Source organism: Struthio camelus, chromosome W (assembly GCF_040807025.1).
Source record: "Struthio camelus isolate bStrCam1 chromosome W, bStrCam1.hap1, whole genome shotgun sequence".
Taxonomy (NCBI): Eukaryota; Metazoa; Chordata; class Aves; order Struthioniformes; family Struthionidae; genus Struthio; species Struthio camelus.
The window spans coordinates 7,149,147-7,164,774 of record NC_090981.1 but is presented as its reverse complement, the minus strand read 5'-3'; the positions used below and the strand labels follow the sequence as shown (position 1 = coordinate 7,164,774).

The 15,628-nt window shown below is 41.5% G+C and overlaps 1 protein-coding gene across 8 annotated transcripts in view; it reads left to right on the top strand.

The window, feature by feature from the left end:
• The window catches only part of LOC104152781 (transducin-like enhancer protein 1), an 85,045-nt gene extending 74,941 nt beyond the window's left edge, over positions 1–10,104 (top strand). For all 8 annotated transcript variants that reach the window (XM_068926255.1, XM_068926254.1, XM_068926253.1 and 5 more), the window contains 5 exons: positions 1,047–1,294; positions 3,216–3,363; positions 3,723–3,873; positions 6,429–6,505; positions 6,664–10,104. In XM_068926255.1, coding sequence (XP_068782356.1) covers positions 1,047–1,294; positions 3,216–3,363; positions 3,723–3,873; positions 6,429–6,505; positions 6,664–6,771 — 732 coding nt within the window. In that variant the 3' untranslated portion in view covers positions 6,772–10,104. The remainder of the gene's footprint in view (positions 1–1,046; positions 1,295–3,215; positions 3,364–3,722; positions 3,874–6,428; positions 6,506–6,663) is intronic.
• The last annotated feature ends 5,524 nt before the right edge of the window (positions 10,105–15,628 follow it).

Below are 15,628 nucleotides of genomic sequence, written 5' to 3'. Positions count from 1 at the left end.
TCTGAATGAAGTAATATTTGTTTAAGTATTGATCAAAATAAATGTGTTTTTCTAAGCCTTTGCTCTTTTTTTACTGCTGCCCCCATTTTAGCTGTCTAGTAGTAAAAGTATGACTGAATATGTATTCTGTTTTGCAGCAGGTACTTCTCTGGATGTACTAGTCCTAGCTGCCTTTAAGTTATAAAGCTGTGTGGCTGCCAGTAACTCAGCCAACATTTCTACCACACAGCTTACTTTTCCTTTGGTGTAATAAGAAAAAGTAAAACATAGTGTTGACTTCTTAGAGTGTTTTTTGTTTTAAGTTACAGATCTTATTCTTCTGTCTTCTAAAGAACTCTTCTGTATTAATTTGGCAGCTTGTATGGAGAAATTCACATCCAATATGCTTATGGAGTCAAGCCTGTAATAAATGAAGGCTGAAATTTTTTCCATCTTTAAATCCCTATAGTACTTCTCAGTCAGCAATCATATCACAAACGTGAAACCATTAATACAAGAATCATGCTGAACAACAAAGGACCAGTATAAATCCAAGTTAACATGCGTAAGGCTATAAAATATTGAATATTTTTACTTAAAAATTGTGAACACAAAATAACGTTTAAAGGAAAGCCCCAGAACCTCAAAGGCATGGGACTTGAACTACTTTTTCAGAAACGATTTCTTCAATGCCAAAATGAGAGTTCATTTGCTTTTTTGGAAATATTACTATAGTATCAGTGATATTAGCTAAAGGAGTGCACTTGCACAAATGCAAGCTTATTTTGGCTCTGTCTTTATGTAATAAGATGGAACAATTGCCATTCATCAGGTTCAAAATGGAGTAGACTGGCAATATGAATCTGTAGTTTAATTTCTGCAGCTGTAATCTCTGGTTAGTGATGAGACACATGTTTGAAACCCTTTAGGGTCTGCTGGTTTCTTTTCTGTACTTTGGTACTGGAAAAATAGTCTCCTATTTAAAATTTGGATGCAGTCAGAATCATATTGGTGGTCATTATTGGCAGGCGTGTATTAACATAACAGGGATGACTTATGTTGTACAGAACAGAGATAACTACATCCGGTCTTGTAAATTGCTGCCTGATGGATGCACCCTGATTGTTGGTGGGGAAGCCAGTACATTATCCATATGGGACCTGGCAGCACCAACTCCTCGTATAAAAGCAGAGCTGACATCTTCAGCCCCTGCCTGCTATGCTCTGGCTATCAGCCCTGACTCCAAGGTGTGCTTTTCCTGCTGTAGTGATGGGAACATTGCAGTGTGGGATCTGCACAATCAGACGTTGGTCAGGTGAGTCATTACTTGTTTACAGAATACTTGTATTAAAGTTACTCTTTGGATAGCTAGATAAATATTTATCTCCCTGTATAATGGGTCATGACGGCCAAGTAAATCCAAAGAATGCAGTTTGAACCCAAGTTGAGTAGAAACTAGGTTTAGTAGCTTCAGCCAGTCCTGTAAGATGTTCTTCCAGGACATAAAGGGCTGTTCTGTAATCTGTTGAAATCAGTGTAAAAACTCCTATTGGTTTCAGTCAGTTGAGATTTGTCTGCAGGCTGCTACAAGTAGCATTTCTACTAGTTTCTGGTTTGTGGTTAATGTAGACTGAACAAACTTGGTAGGAAACAGGTTTGTTCTTTTGCCCTATTTTAAGCCTTATTCAATAATAGAGTTTTCAATGCTTAATGATGATAAATAATAGTTGCACAAAAGTGAAAGTGTAGATTCCCCCATTTTTTTAGGAAAGCATAAAGGACTGTTTTGTTGTTCATGAGAAAGGTATTTGAGGGTTTTTTTTGGGGAATTTGATCTATAGAACTTTCAGAATGGGTTGCAGAGAGTGTGATCAATGTCTAGCATAAGTTACTTTTGAAATCTCTTTGGTTAAACCTTTGATTAATGAATATCTTAGTAGAAGATTAAAGTTTCTGGCAGGGCAATATTCAGCATTAGTACTATGACTGAAAAAGATAGGGCTATGTGTGAAGTGGCTCATAGCAACTAGTTTTAAAAGATGAGATACCTAAAAGATAAATTTTGGTTTATGCTTACCAAAGCTGTGGTGGCTTAGAATAGTCTGAGAAAGGAAAGGCTGATTTTTAGAAAGTTTTGAATATATAAACTGGAGAAGTTGCTTTGTCTGCTGTATTTCAGCTGGATTTCCTGTATATCAATAATTGACCTAAACTTATGCAGTGAGATTCATATTGATGCGCTTGCAAACTTGACTTTCTACTAAAACTTTTAGGTCCATGAATAAGATTTTTGGTATATGACATCTTCAGTTTGCCGTATTTGTGCTTAGTCTTGGTAAAGGTGAATTCCTTCTACATCTAAGATGGTCTTCAATGAATGGTACAAGTTACTACTTATTCCTTCTAGTGTTTGTTGTAAGTGTTCCTGCCACTTGCTTGCTGATCTTGTTAATTGATAACGTGTGGAATTTTCAGACCAGTGCTACAAAACAAAATGTGCCACATGACCTTTCTGTGGCAGCTCTTAGTGATTCCTACCCTTCATTCCCAAACTAGTTTATTTCCCCCCCACCTTTGACATTGAGGCACAGGACTTTGCTAAAGCTAATTGCTGATTGAAAAATGCAGGAGCTTCAGTCTTCTGCCAAAGGATTAAGGAAAATTCGAGTTGACCTTTTCATTTCTGAAAGGGAATTTCTAATGAGAAGATTTTAAAACAAAATGCACTGTTTAGTTATTTTGTGGTCTGCCATAGAGAATGTAACTTTGTTGACCCAGTAATGCTTGCGCTTAACTATCTGGATCCCTTCCTATTAATGTTTCTGCCAACTATTTATCATCTTGACTTATAGTTAAAGCAAAATCCAGAAGCTGTTTTCTGAGATTGGGGGAATTTTGTTCCCTGAACACTTGTTTTAATCAGAGTTGTTCACTAGTACTTTCAAGTATAGTTAGTGTACTTTAGGTTTCTTGCAAGCTCTCTTACTTTTCAAGACCTGATAGGAAACGTTTGAGTTTGTCCAGTTATCTGTGATGCAATTCACTTCTAGCACCTGGAAAATGTTTTTGTAATACTGTTGTATTTCATGCCTAGTCAGAGGGAGGGGCTGATTTTTTGCCCATCAGCAGACACAGAAGAGATGACACACATGGACAGAGTCCAAAACTAACACCACAACAGTGTTTACCTTGAGCTCTGGCAGGAAATCATTGTTCAATCTGGTTTGTTTTATCAGGCAATTCCAGGGCCACACAGACGGAGCCAGCTGTATTGACATTTCTAATGATGGCACCAAGCTCTGGACAGGAGGTTTGGACAACACTGTCAGATCCTGGGACTTGAGAGAGGGGAGACAGCTACAACAGCACGACTTCACGTCACAGGTAACTGAATTTTCCTACAACTTGAGAGGAAAAGAAAAAATGTTAGTTGAGAACTGAGCACAGTACAACTGGGAAATGGTTCCTTCTGTTTGTTTTGGCTGCTCACAACACAATATTTTGGAGCTTTCGTATATTTAGCTTCTGGAACAATATGATAGCCTGAGTGACATTGCTCTCTTTCCCTAGCTTTTCTTAAGTTAATAGGTAAGAAGAGAGGTTATTTAATCACTTGATTTCTGAACAACAGTCTTGTTAATGAACTATGTGAATTTTATTTGTCCCTTCTCTCTCCTTCTCCCAATTCATTTTTCCCCCTCCCTTACAATAGTTAAATTGTAAATGCTATTTAATTTTCACAGATATTTTCCCTTGGTTATTGTCCTACTGGTGAATGGCTAGCTGTGGGAATGGAGAGCAGCAATGTAGAAGTGCTACATGTAAATAAACCAGACAAATATCAACTGCACCTTCATGAGAGCTGTGTATTGTCACTCAAGTTTGCTTACTGTGGTAAGTTGTCCCAAAGGTAGGCCTGGAAGTCAGTGCTCTAATTCCTGCTTTGTTGGTTAGTTATTACATAGTCATAATTCATTTGACAGTCAAAACTCATTAATAACTGTTTCTTAATTTATAAATAAATATCTGCTTTATAAATACAAACACTTCTCTACAAATGATCATTTGCTTATTTTAAGGCTGCTGTGAGGGTTGAGTTGTATGTAAATAAAAAAAAAAAGCTATTTCCACTTACAGAGTATGGAGGTTTTTTTAGTATGTAACAGACTGCAGCAGCATCAGGTACCCACACTGATTGTAAGCAAGAATACTACGTTGATTAGTGGCAAGAGCTTTGTATAGCGGTAATTACAGAATCACAGAATGGTTGAGGTTGGAAGGGACCTCTGGAGATCATCTAGTCCAACCTCCCTGCTCAAGCAGGGTCCTCTAGAGCATATTTCCCAGGATCACATCCAGACGGGTTTTGAATATCTCCAGGGAAGGAGACTCCACTACCTCTCTGGGCAACCTGTGCCAGGGCTCTGTCACCCTCACAGTGAAGAAGTTTCTCCTCATGTTCAGATGAACCTTCCTGTGGTTCAGTTTCTGCCCATTGCCTCTTGTCCTGTTGCTGGGCACCACGGAGAAGAGCCTGGCCCCATCCTCTTGACACCCTCCCTTCAGATACTTGTACACACTGATCAGATCCCCCCTCAGTCTTCTCTTCTCCAGGCTGAACAGGCCCAGCTCTCTCAGCCTTTCTTCATAGGAGAGATGCTCCAGTCCCCTCATCATCTTTGTAGCCCTCCGCTGGACTCTCTCCAGGAGCTCCATGTCTCTCTTGTACTGGGGAGCCCAGCACTGGACACAGGACTCCAGGTGAGGCCTCCCCAGGGCTGAGTAGAGGGGCAGGATCACCTCCCTCGACCTGCTGGCAACACTCTGCCTAATGCAGCCCAGGATACCCTTGGCCTTCTTGGCCCCAAGGGCACATTGCTGGCTCATGGTCAACTTGTTGTCCACCAGGACTCCCAGGTCCTTCTCTGCAGAGCTGTTTTCCAGCAGGTCAGCCCCCAGCCTGTCCTGGTGCATGGGGTTATTCCTCCCCAGGTGCAGGACCCTGCACTTGCCTTAGAAGGAACCTCATGAAGTTCAACACTGCCCAGCTCTCCAGCCTGTCCAGGTCCCTCTGAATGGCAGCACAGTCTTCTGGTGTGTCAGCCACTCCTCCCAGTTTAGTATCACCAGCAAACTTGCTGAGGGTGCACTCTGTCCCTTCATCCAGGTCATCAATGAATACATTGAACAAGACTGGACCCAGGACTGACCCCTGGGGGACACCGCTAGCTACAGGCCTCCAACTAGACTCTGTGCCACTGACCACAACCCTCTGAGCTCTGCCATCCAGCCAGGTCTCAATCCACCTCACTGTCCACTCATCCATCCCACACTTCCTGAGCTTGCCTAGGAGGATGTGATGGGAGACAGTGTCAAAAGCCTTGCTGAAGTCCAGGGAGACAACATCCACTGCTCTGCCCTCATCTCCCCAGCCAGTCCTTCCATCATAGAAGGCTATCAGATTGGTCAAGCATGATTTCCCTTTGGTGAATCCATGCTGACTACTCCTGATCACCTTCCTGTGCTCCACATGCTTAGTGAGGACCTCCAGGAGGAGCTGTTCCATCACCTTCCCAGGGATGGAGGTGAGGCTGACAGGCCTGTAGTTCCCTGGGTCCTCCTTCTTGCCCTTTTTGAAGGCTGGAGTGACCTTGGCTTTCTCCCAGTCCTCAGGCACCTCTCCTGATCTCCAGGACCTTTCAAAGGTGATGGAGAGTGGCCTAGCGATAACATCTGCCAGCTCCCTCAGCACTCGTGGGTGCATCCCATCGGGGCCCATGGACTTGTGGGTGTCAAGTTTGGACAAAAGATCTCTAACCTGATCCTCCTCGACCAAGGGAGAGTCTTCCTTTCTCCAGCCTTCCTCTCTTGTCCCCAGGGTCTGGGGTTCCCAAGGGCTGGCCTTAGCAGTGAAGACTGAAGCAAAGAAGGCATTCAGCAACTCTGCCTTCTCTGTGTCCTTTGTCATCAGGGCACCCACCCCATTCAGCAGCGGGCCCACATTTTCCCTAGTCTTCCTTTTGCTACTGATGTATTTGAAGAACCCCTTCTTGTTGTCCCTGACATCCCTTGCCAGGTTTAATTCCAAATGGGCCTTGGCCTTCCTTGTCGCATCCCTGCAGACTCTGACAATGTCCCTGTATTCCTCCCAAGTGTCCTGTACAGAAGGTGGAAGCAGGGACGCTTCCTGCTTATGTCTGAGTTTTGCCAGGAGCTCCTTGCTCATCCATGCAGGTCTCCTGACCACTTTGCTCAACTTCTTACTCAGAGGGATGCACCCATCTTGAGCCTGGAGGAAGTGATACTTGAATATTAACCAGCTAACTGACTAATTAGTTAACTAACTAATTAATTAGCTAACTAACATCTCATAGATGTGAGTTGAAAATCCCAAATCTGTCAGATGTCCATTTCATATGTTTTTATAGTCCCTCTGTTTTATATTCTAGGTAAATGGTTTGTGAGTACTGGGAAAGATAACCTTCTTAATGCATGGAGAACTCCTTATGGTGCCAGCATCTTCCAGGTAAGGATGATGATGCTTTTTAAGAAAAATCTAGAATATGAAGAGTCCAAAGAGTGGCCTCATCCCTTCATCTATGTGGTTACCCAAAGTGGGATGCTGAGGTGAGTTTAACAAACTTTTTTTTTTAATGATGTAATATATTTCTATTTTTCTTCTAGTCCAAAGAATCTTCATCAGTGCTTAGCTGTGACATCTCTGTGGATGATAAATATATAGTCACTGGCTCTGGAGACAAAAAGGCTACAGTCTATGAAGTTATCTACTGAAAAATTTGATGGGGATGTAACTTTTAGAAGCTGAACTGGGCCAAAGTTGTTCTTAATTGTAGAAGTTAAAGGTTTTGCCTTTTAAAAGGGAACAAAAGTATTGGGGTTCCAGACCTTGCCATGAAACTACTCCGATTCTCCAAAAGAGAAGGCAACATCCAGCAACTAAATATTGGCTACATGGACCAAACAGAACACAGAGGCAAGATGGACAGATGTAGCCTAAGTTTTTGACATAGTTTTAAAAAACTGAGTCTGCTGAAGAATATTGGAGCCTTTTATTTTTCTCGTTCTTTGTGACCTCATGCAAACTGTTCTCATTGCCTGAATATGTGGGATTACCTTTCTGTTCCTTGCAGTTCAGCTTGTATTCTGCCCTGTGTAGAGCAGTAGTGTCTCAGATGAACTTGTTTCCCATTTTTGCATCTTGTGATATGTTTTTGTATTTTTGTTGAAGGTCAAACATTTGTATAAATTGTAAATATATTTAGTTTATTATAGTGAAGGCTTTAGTACCAACAACCAGTCTTTTTTCCCCTGCTTATTAAGTGATCTATTTGAAAACCTTTTGGGGGATGTAAGTACCTTTTTATAAGCAAAAGCAAACACTATGTATAGTTTGAAAATGATGTTTTATTCTTTATAGCTCTTTCTAGATTCCCTTATTTGTACTTCAAAGTAGTCAATATACATACTAGAGTATCAAATCCAGTAGATACTGTCTTGTGCTACAGAAAACTTAAAAGGCAATTTTGTACTAATTTTAGTGTAAATATAGAAATTGAACATTTCATAAAATTGTGCAGTTTATAAGTTTCCTCTGATGTCCAGCATATTTTTTGGTAGATACAGTAATATATGTGCCTAATTATAATTCATTTGCTCATCCCTCAGGAAGAGGTAATTCCCCCCCCCCCCAAAACTGAACAGAATTCATGCAGGACTACATTTCAACTAAGTACATCAGAAGCTTCATTCGTTAACAGAAGATTCCTATGATTAGACAAAGCTAGCTAAGTTGTGCTCATGTTTTAGAGAGGCTAATCGGTAGTTAAAGACCATTTCCTTTCTAATGTCTACATGTAGATACTTGAGTAAATTTAATTAAATTTAATTAAATCACTAGCAGTGTGAGGATCATTTAAACGATGTTAAGTACTTGCGTGACTGCTCCCATTCAGAAGTGAATTAACCTAAACTACATTAAACTTGCTTCTTAATTTCTTGTGAGAATATTGACAAAAATTTTTTGCTTTTTAACTAATCCACTGTACAAATTAAATTTAATTTTACTGAGCATCCCATGTAGACAGACCTTATAGGCTCTATGAATTCATACTTGAGCAGTGTTGAGTCCCTTCCTCTATGGCATCAGTATGGGACATCTCTGAAGAGCTAAACTGAGCAGTCAGTCAGCAAAACTAGAAGCCTGTGTGTACGGGAAAACGCGGAGGAAGGTCGAGGAGCTAGGCGATGGAAGCTAGCCAGACCGTCCCGTGGGAAAAGGAGCATCCGCTGGGCACGCTGACCCACAGTCACACGGCCGAGCCCGTGCCAGTGTGGCGCTGCACCTGGGCTCTGAATCGGAAGCAGCGATGAGCTCAATGTGCTTGCTGCGCATGTGTGCCGTCCATAAAAACCTCACATAGTGCCCCCCCGGCGTTCCTCGCCCTGGACCGACGCTCAGCGGTGCCAGGGACTCTCCCGCTCCATTAGTGCCTCGATCGGGAAATCGCTGGGGAACCCCCGCCCAGACGCAGAGGTAATAAACGCGCAGTATCGACCCTGGTGTGCCTTGTGTTTGTGTATCCGTCCCTGCCGGGAGTCCGGGCCGTGCCCCCGCCTTACCCTTACACTGCAAATCAAGTTTTCTTGATGTATTCAAGAGGAGTGGATGGGGAGAGAATATGTGCATTTATTCTAGCTATGTTTTTTTCAAATTTTAATGGGTTCTACCACAGTGTGCTAGACAAACCTAGCTATTGTGCTAGTGGGGGCCATACATTTTCTAGATTCTGCAACTGAACTAGGATTTTTGTTGCGAATGGAGAGTACAGCTGAACAGGAGCAAATCTTTGAACAAACAGTTCAGATTACACAAACTGGCAGAGAGGTTGACTTATCTGTAAGGAGCTGCTTTCTCATTTCCCTTAATGTTTGACAGCGAGCTACATCCCTGATCTTTCAAAGACATGTAACCAGGAAGAAGCCAACGGGACAGATTCACTGACTGAGTACAGAATTTTCCAGTCGGGGGCAAATTTTCACTCTGTTTTTCAGTCTGAAGAAACATTAATTTTCTTTTCAATTTACATGACAATTCTACTGAAACCATTTTATAGCACTCTAGAATTGTAATAGCTTTTTTATATATATATATTTATACACACACATACCTACCTTTGTATTTGGAATGTAGAATGTTAACCACTCTGAATGATCTAGTTTCATGGACAGGCACTAATTGTAGAAGTCTAGATGTATCTATACCTTTGCTGCTGCATCCTGAACATGCATCTGTATGAAAATGACATACCAGCATGGGTGGTGGGTGTGTTTCTTCCTCACATAGGCAAAAAGCAGAAGCATCTGGCTTTTCAGAAGAAATAATCATATTTGATACACTGAAATATTGTAAAGTGTTATGCCATTTTGAAAGGAAAAATTTTAAATGTATGCACTAGGTTACTTAATTTTTAGGCTGTCCCTGTTTTCATATTGAAGGGTATTCCAGACATCTGACCATACTGCCAATGATCACTGATTTTGCTTAGCAGCATTGGCAAAGCCCAAGAGAAGCATTTTTTAAGAAAGCTGATGTTGGAGGAATCAAAAAACCAAATATTTTCACATACTTATGTAACTTTTGAAAAAGTACATGTGTATATAATAGTTCCACAGTAAACTGCACCATAGTGGTTGTTAATTACTAAGACCAAATTATTAGTAATCAAGGGGCTTCAATATGATTGTGTCAAGGAAAATCATGAAATATTTTCATCCATCTTTCCCTCTTGTATCCATCCTATTTTATAGGATGGAAAACTCATTAGCTTTTAGAATGTACAGTGAGTCTGAGCAGCTATGGAAATAGATGTTCTTTATGCATGTGAATAAATTTAATCAGACTTGCATAATATCTATTTCTTAGTTGTAATAAAAAAACTACTCTCCTGTCCTCCCCACACCCAGGGATTTACTTTAAGCCTTGGTTCTGAAAACTTAAGGACTCATCATGTAACAGTTCTCTCAATTTCTGGTTTCAAATGTTCTGCTGCTTATAGTTTGTGATTTTTTTTTTTGTGTGTGTCAAAAAGTAAAACTTATTCCAGCAGCTGTGTGGGTCTTTTTGGTGTTTTTTTCTGGGGTTGGGGAGGTTGGTTGTTTTAGGGTTTTGTTTGTTTTTTAATGAAGAGGTTGTGTGCTTCATTTGGTGAAATCTTGGCATGACTGTCTATATGTGTTATCTGCAAGATGTAAAACTTGAAGGCCTTGAAATTTTTTTTAAGGTTATTAGCCCCCTGTAAAGTAGTGGGAGGAAATAATTGCATATTGAATAAAGAAACTGGCAGTAGCAGAAAAGGCACTGGAAAAAGTACATGGGGGAAAAAAAGGGTGAAGCAATAACTTACAGGGTAGCTAATAATTATTTTCTGTCAGTTTAATTGTAATCCTAAAAGATTCCTTTTGTTTATCCCATTTCTAGGGCAGTCAGTCTTTGCTGGGTGGCCTTCTTTTCTGCCAAACACTAGTGCCAGACAGAAGCAGGGAGCCCTTACAAATGATACATTGGATGTCAGTGCAAACAATAACTGATGAAGAAGAGATTTGTGATAGTATCAAGTCAACTGAACAAAATTCTTTGCCAGTTCTAATATATATTATTTTGTATATGTGTACTAGGCATAACCTTTTATAAATCAATTGTGCATAAAATCATAATATTATTCCACAGAATGCATTTGAATAGTGTCACAGTACATCTTGATTATAATTCAAAGCAAAGGTATTTCCCCACATCAAGCCACAAGCCTCTTGGTTTGGGGGGGGGGGGGGGGATGTCTTTCCCAGAAGGACTGCCCTGATCATGTTGTCTAGTTGAAGGAGTCTTTCATATTTTCTGTATACTGATGCCATTTTGAGTGGAAGAAAAAATACAGCAATTCTAGTGATTAGGAAAGGCAGATTTGAATGCAGGCTAAGAGCAGCATTGAATCCAGCACTCATACTCCTGATATAAGTGACTGACCTATTATGCTATTTCACCAGAGAGGAATGCCTCAAACTGTGCTGTCCCTTTGAAGGAAATATAGCTTTTTTTTGCACCACAGGCACACAGAGCAAAATGTGAGAATGCAGGTCTATACAAGGCTTCTTGAGTCATGGTGCCCTGCCGGAGATGAGTCCTTTACAGAATCAGAGTGCTGAAGCAGCTCTGTGGAGCATCTGATGAACACCAAAATGGAAGGAAGAGGGGATGGCAGAGGATACTGAGCTGGGGAAGGAGGAATAGTGATGACATCCCTTTTTAGTGTTAATGTAACCTGTAATCTAGAAAACTCACCTGGAATGAGGTTCCAGTATGCCATTTCACCCATTTCTATTACTCTATCCCATAAGGTTGTCCAGATGTTTCTGTATGGTAATCCAAGGACACCTGAGCTGTGAATCAGAAATGGAAATAGGCATCTCCTTGGCATTTATAACTAGTAATCTGTAATCCCAAGAGAAAAGAGTTAAATCACAGCCAGTTCTTAACATTTCCCATTACCTTTTTTTTGTAGCTTGAGCTCAACTTTCCAGTTAGAAAGTCTGATAAAAGAAAGTAGAGTCTGATAGAGAACAAAGGCTTATTTTTCCATGAAATATCCCAAAGCTGTTTTTTAGGCTTTCATAAAGAAATCACTTTTTGCTTATAAAGGGGTTCTAAGCAGGGCCCTTAGGGCTTTCTGCACTGGGCAGGGGGGAGGCAGCTGTGTTTAATAAGGGGGAAAGGAAGCACAAAGCCTCCCTTTTGAGCAGATTTTTCTTGTTATTGCTTGCTGATGAGGTGTGAGCCAGGTGAGGCCCCTCTGGCCTCAGTGAGGGGCTGGGCTGGGGAGTGGGGGCTATGAGGAGAGGGCTGGTCAGTGTTCAGCAGGGTCCATGCCCCTCTGGGTAATGGGGGGTGGCCTCCCCTAAATTATAGGAGGTCCTGCCATCTGCTTTGCACCTCTGCAACAGGTTTGATATGCCTGGGAGGAAGAAGTGGGGTGACCTTACTGAGCTGTCTCTCTCTGGCAGGGTGAAGGTCTGCTGTGTTGGGGGCTGTTTGCTGGAGAGGAGGGTGGCCATTGGCTGGACTGGGAAGGAGCCTTGTTTTGCTGCCAGCAGGGACAACTTTGCTGTTTACAGAGGAAATGGAGGTGTGTTAGAGATAGCATGCTTGAGCAGCAATGAGGATGCAACACCAGAAAGGTAAACTCAGCCTTTCTCTTTGATTGAAGAGATTTGGGTGGAATGTTACTTCTGTGTTATCTAACCAAAAACAGCAAAGCCAGGAAGCAGTGCTGTTGGTTGCTCTGAATTTTTCTGGGTACCCTCAGGGGGGAAAAGAGGCAGTGGAAGAGCAAATGTCCAAGTAAATGTTTATCTGGTTGTTTGATAAGTTCCTGAGAAATTGTCTTACCTGGCCAGGTGATGGCTATCCATGGTGGTTAAAGTGCAATGTGCTTTTGGCATAGACCTATAAAATCAAGTTGTGAGCCAGTTTGTCCTACTGAAAATAGGCTGTACAAAGGTTATATGGTTACATGGGCTGTATGGTCCTCCTCTTTGTTCTCAGGAAGGCAGCTTATAAGGAATTCTGCCTTCATGTTTGGGAAAGGAAAAGTTGAAAATTCTGGAAAGAAAATCTAGAAAAAGTTTAAAATTCCTAGTTCAGGTATGCTGATGATTAATTCTTGATCAGTTGTGCTGGAGATTGGAACCTGGGTGAAGTTATAGGGTAGGAAATGAATGAGGAGTTTGCCTAGGAGAAGCCTTTGTCTTTTACAGCATGAGAAGCTATAATGTCAAAAGCTAAAAGGTCTTAAACCTGAGGGTCTGCTTTGTCCAGTGGGGGAACACTGCAGACTTTTGGATCTCTTACTGCTCTGATCATCCTTATTCAGCTGTTAGGTCCTGGCATTAATAGCTTATGTTCTGGAACTAATATACACTAGTGTCATGAACATAGTGTTTTATGATGTTTTTCCTTCAAAAACCTGGAGGTAGTCCTACTGCAAATTCTTTGCTCCCTATATGCTATGGACTTGCAGATAATACAGAAAATTGTAGGTATTGCTGATTGGAAAAGAAAAAGGTTGCTTTTCTAGGGCTGGCACTATAGAAATTCTTAAAAGTGGATTTTATATTTGTGTGAGTTCTATTAATCTCATATATAGTGACAGAATTGTCTTTGCTCAGGAGCAGAGCAGTGTTCTGCTGTGTTGATTTGAAATGTTCCACAATATGTGCTGTAGCAAGTGTCTTCCTTGCTACAGCGTGACTTTAAAGTTTGAGGCTTATTATAGCAATTTCCCATGCTTTCATTCAAAGCCTGAAAACATGCCTCAAGCAAGACAATCAATCAGAAGTAAAAGACTGCTAGTTATTTGACTGTCTCTCCAGCTTCTTGGGAGGTAACTTGCTGCTACGCCAGTGTGAAGAAACTCATGTTACAAAAGCAAAATGAAAGAAAACAGAAACTAAATGGTAAGAACAGCTTCAACTCAGAGCAATTGTCTGAATGTCCCATAGCAATCAAGTTTCTCCTTCTAGAAAAGGAGCTTTAATTTGATCTTACTTTCACTGATTTATTTGCTGTTGCAGTTCTCAGCCTTTTAAAGGAAGAGTTTCCTTTTAAAAAGTATGCTCTGTCTCTGGTCAGATGTGGGAAGGATTTGAAAGGCCTGCTTAACATCTGTAACTCTTCTACTGTTTTTTTCCCTTGAATTTTGTTTGTTTTGGGATAGCACAATATCCATCCCTCTCTTATGCAGTCCTAAGAAACCACACGCAGTGTGATGAGTGGGTTGGGCTGCTGGACTATTCAGTATGAATAAATAAATTGGAATTGACCTCTTTAAATGAAACCAGTTAGAGATGGTATTAAATCCCAACCTGTTGGGTTTTGGGAGCTCAGGAAGCTGCAGTGGTTGTCGTCATCTTGTACTGGAAGAAGGGGCAGTTTTGTTATTTTTGATAGCTGTGCAATCAATATGTGCTTGATTACTTACCTGCCAGGAGTGGATGGAATTTTATAACTACCAATTCAGGCATCCACTGGGAAATCTATTGGGGGGGGGGGGGGGGAAACAAACTGTAAGAAAACCTTTTTTTTAGGATACCAGATCTATCTACTCTAGCAAAGGCAAAATGACATGCGTATTCACCATACTTCTCCCTGGTTTTACATGTATGCCAGCCTTTGCTAATATCTGGTTAGTCTTTGGTCACTTCTCTTGAATTTATCCCATAATGCTGCTCCATCCCTTCAGCATGGGCCTTTAACTTCATATCCTCTTGTTCTTGCTTCCTAGCCTCTATTCATGACCACTTCAGTAAAAACAAGGAGGAAACATAACTCCTTATGTTGAAATTTATCATAAAGGCTACTGGCCTCCTATTCTCTCCTTTTTCCACAAAGCCAGTTCTTAACAAAATTACTGATTTAACTTGGAAAGTCTCAGACTTCAGTGACCTGCAGCCTGTCTGTCATAGAATAAAATTTAGGTCGGAAGGGACCTCAGGATGTTATCTGGTGTAACATCTGCTCAAACAGGGCCAAGTTCAAAGTTAAGTTGGGTTGCTTAGGGCCTGTCCAGTTGAGTTTTGAATAATTCTAAGAATGGTGATTCCATAGTGTTTTCTGGACAGCCAGTTTCAGTGCCTAACTATTCTCATTATGTTTTTATTTATTATATCCAGTTGGAATAAGGATTGTTGCCCCTTCTCCTTTGGCTGTGCAGTCCTGATAACTGTGCACAGTCCTGATGGATAGAAATAGTTTGAGAGGAGGGAATGGTTTGTGAGGTGGTCTTCCTCCCTGTGACTGCAAGGGAGGGTTGGATCCCAGCAGAGAGAGGCGCTCAGAGTTTGTGAGGGGTTAAACAGGATAGATTTAATGAAGGACTTGCACTCCAGGCTGCGCAGGGAGCCCCGGGAACCGCGCAGAGGGGTTGCTGATGGGAGGCTGCTGGAGGCATGGGTCGGACGCCCAGGCAGGACTCGACTCGTCGTATCCTAAGGGCCCCTTAAATCTACTAGAGCTATTTCCTTATCTCAGCTGTGCTAACCTGGAGTAGCTACTGTCCGGGAAGCAGCTAGACATTGCTGACAGAACAGAACATGCATGCCTGGCCCTGACGGGAATTTGGTCAGCGTGCAGTTTCACATGCTGGGGCTGCTACCACGTACTCTGCCAGTCACTGACTCCTTGCCAGGTCTCCCGCAGGTGTGCTCACTATGCTCCCTAGGGCTCTCTTCTCTTTGAGAAGAGAAACTGTCCTCTTCCCCTTCTTCGTTCTTCCACTCATAATTCTTGTTCAATTTTTATTATGTGTTTCTTATCTAGTGGGGTGGTGCAAGTGGTAATTTGCATCTGCTAATGATGGTAAGGTATATCACCTGCCATCATGAGCGGTAGGAGACAAATGGGATGAGGAGGAAGGGGAGAAACTAGATGGGAAAGGAGAAACATCAATGAAGGTGATAATCAGCTGGGGTGAGAGGAACTGGAAAAGACAACCTTATGCAGGGGGGAAAAAAAAATGGTAATTTTAACTCCTCTGAGTATGACTCATCCTGAGTGGACTGTAAAACCTTGTCATATTTT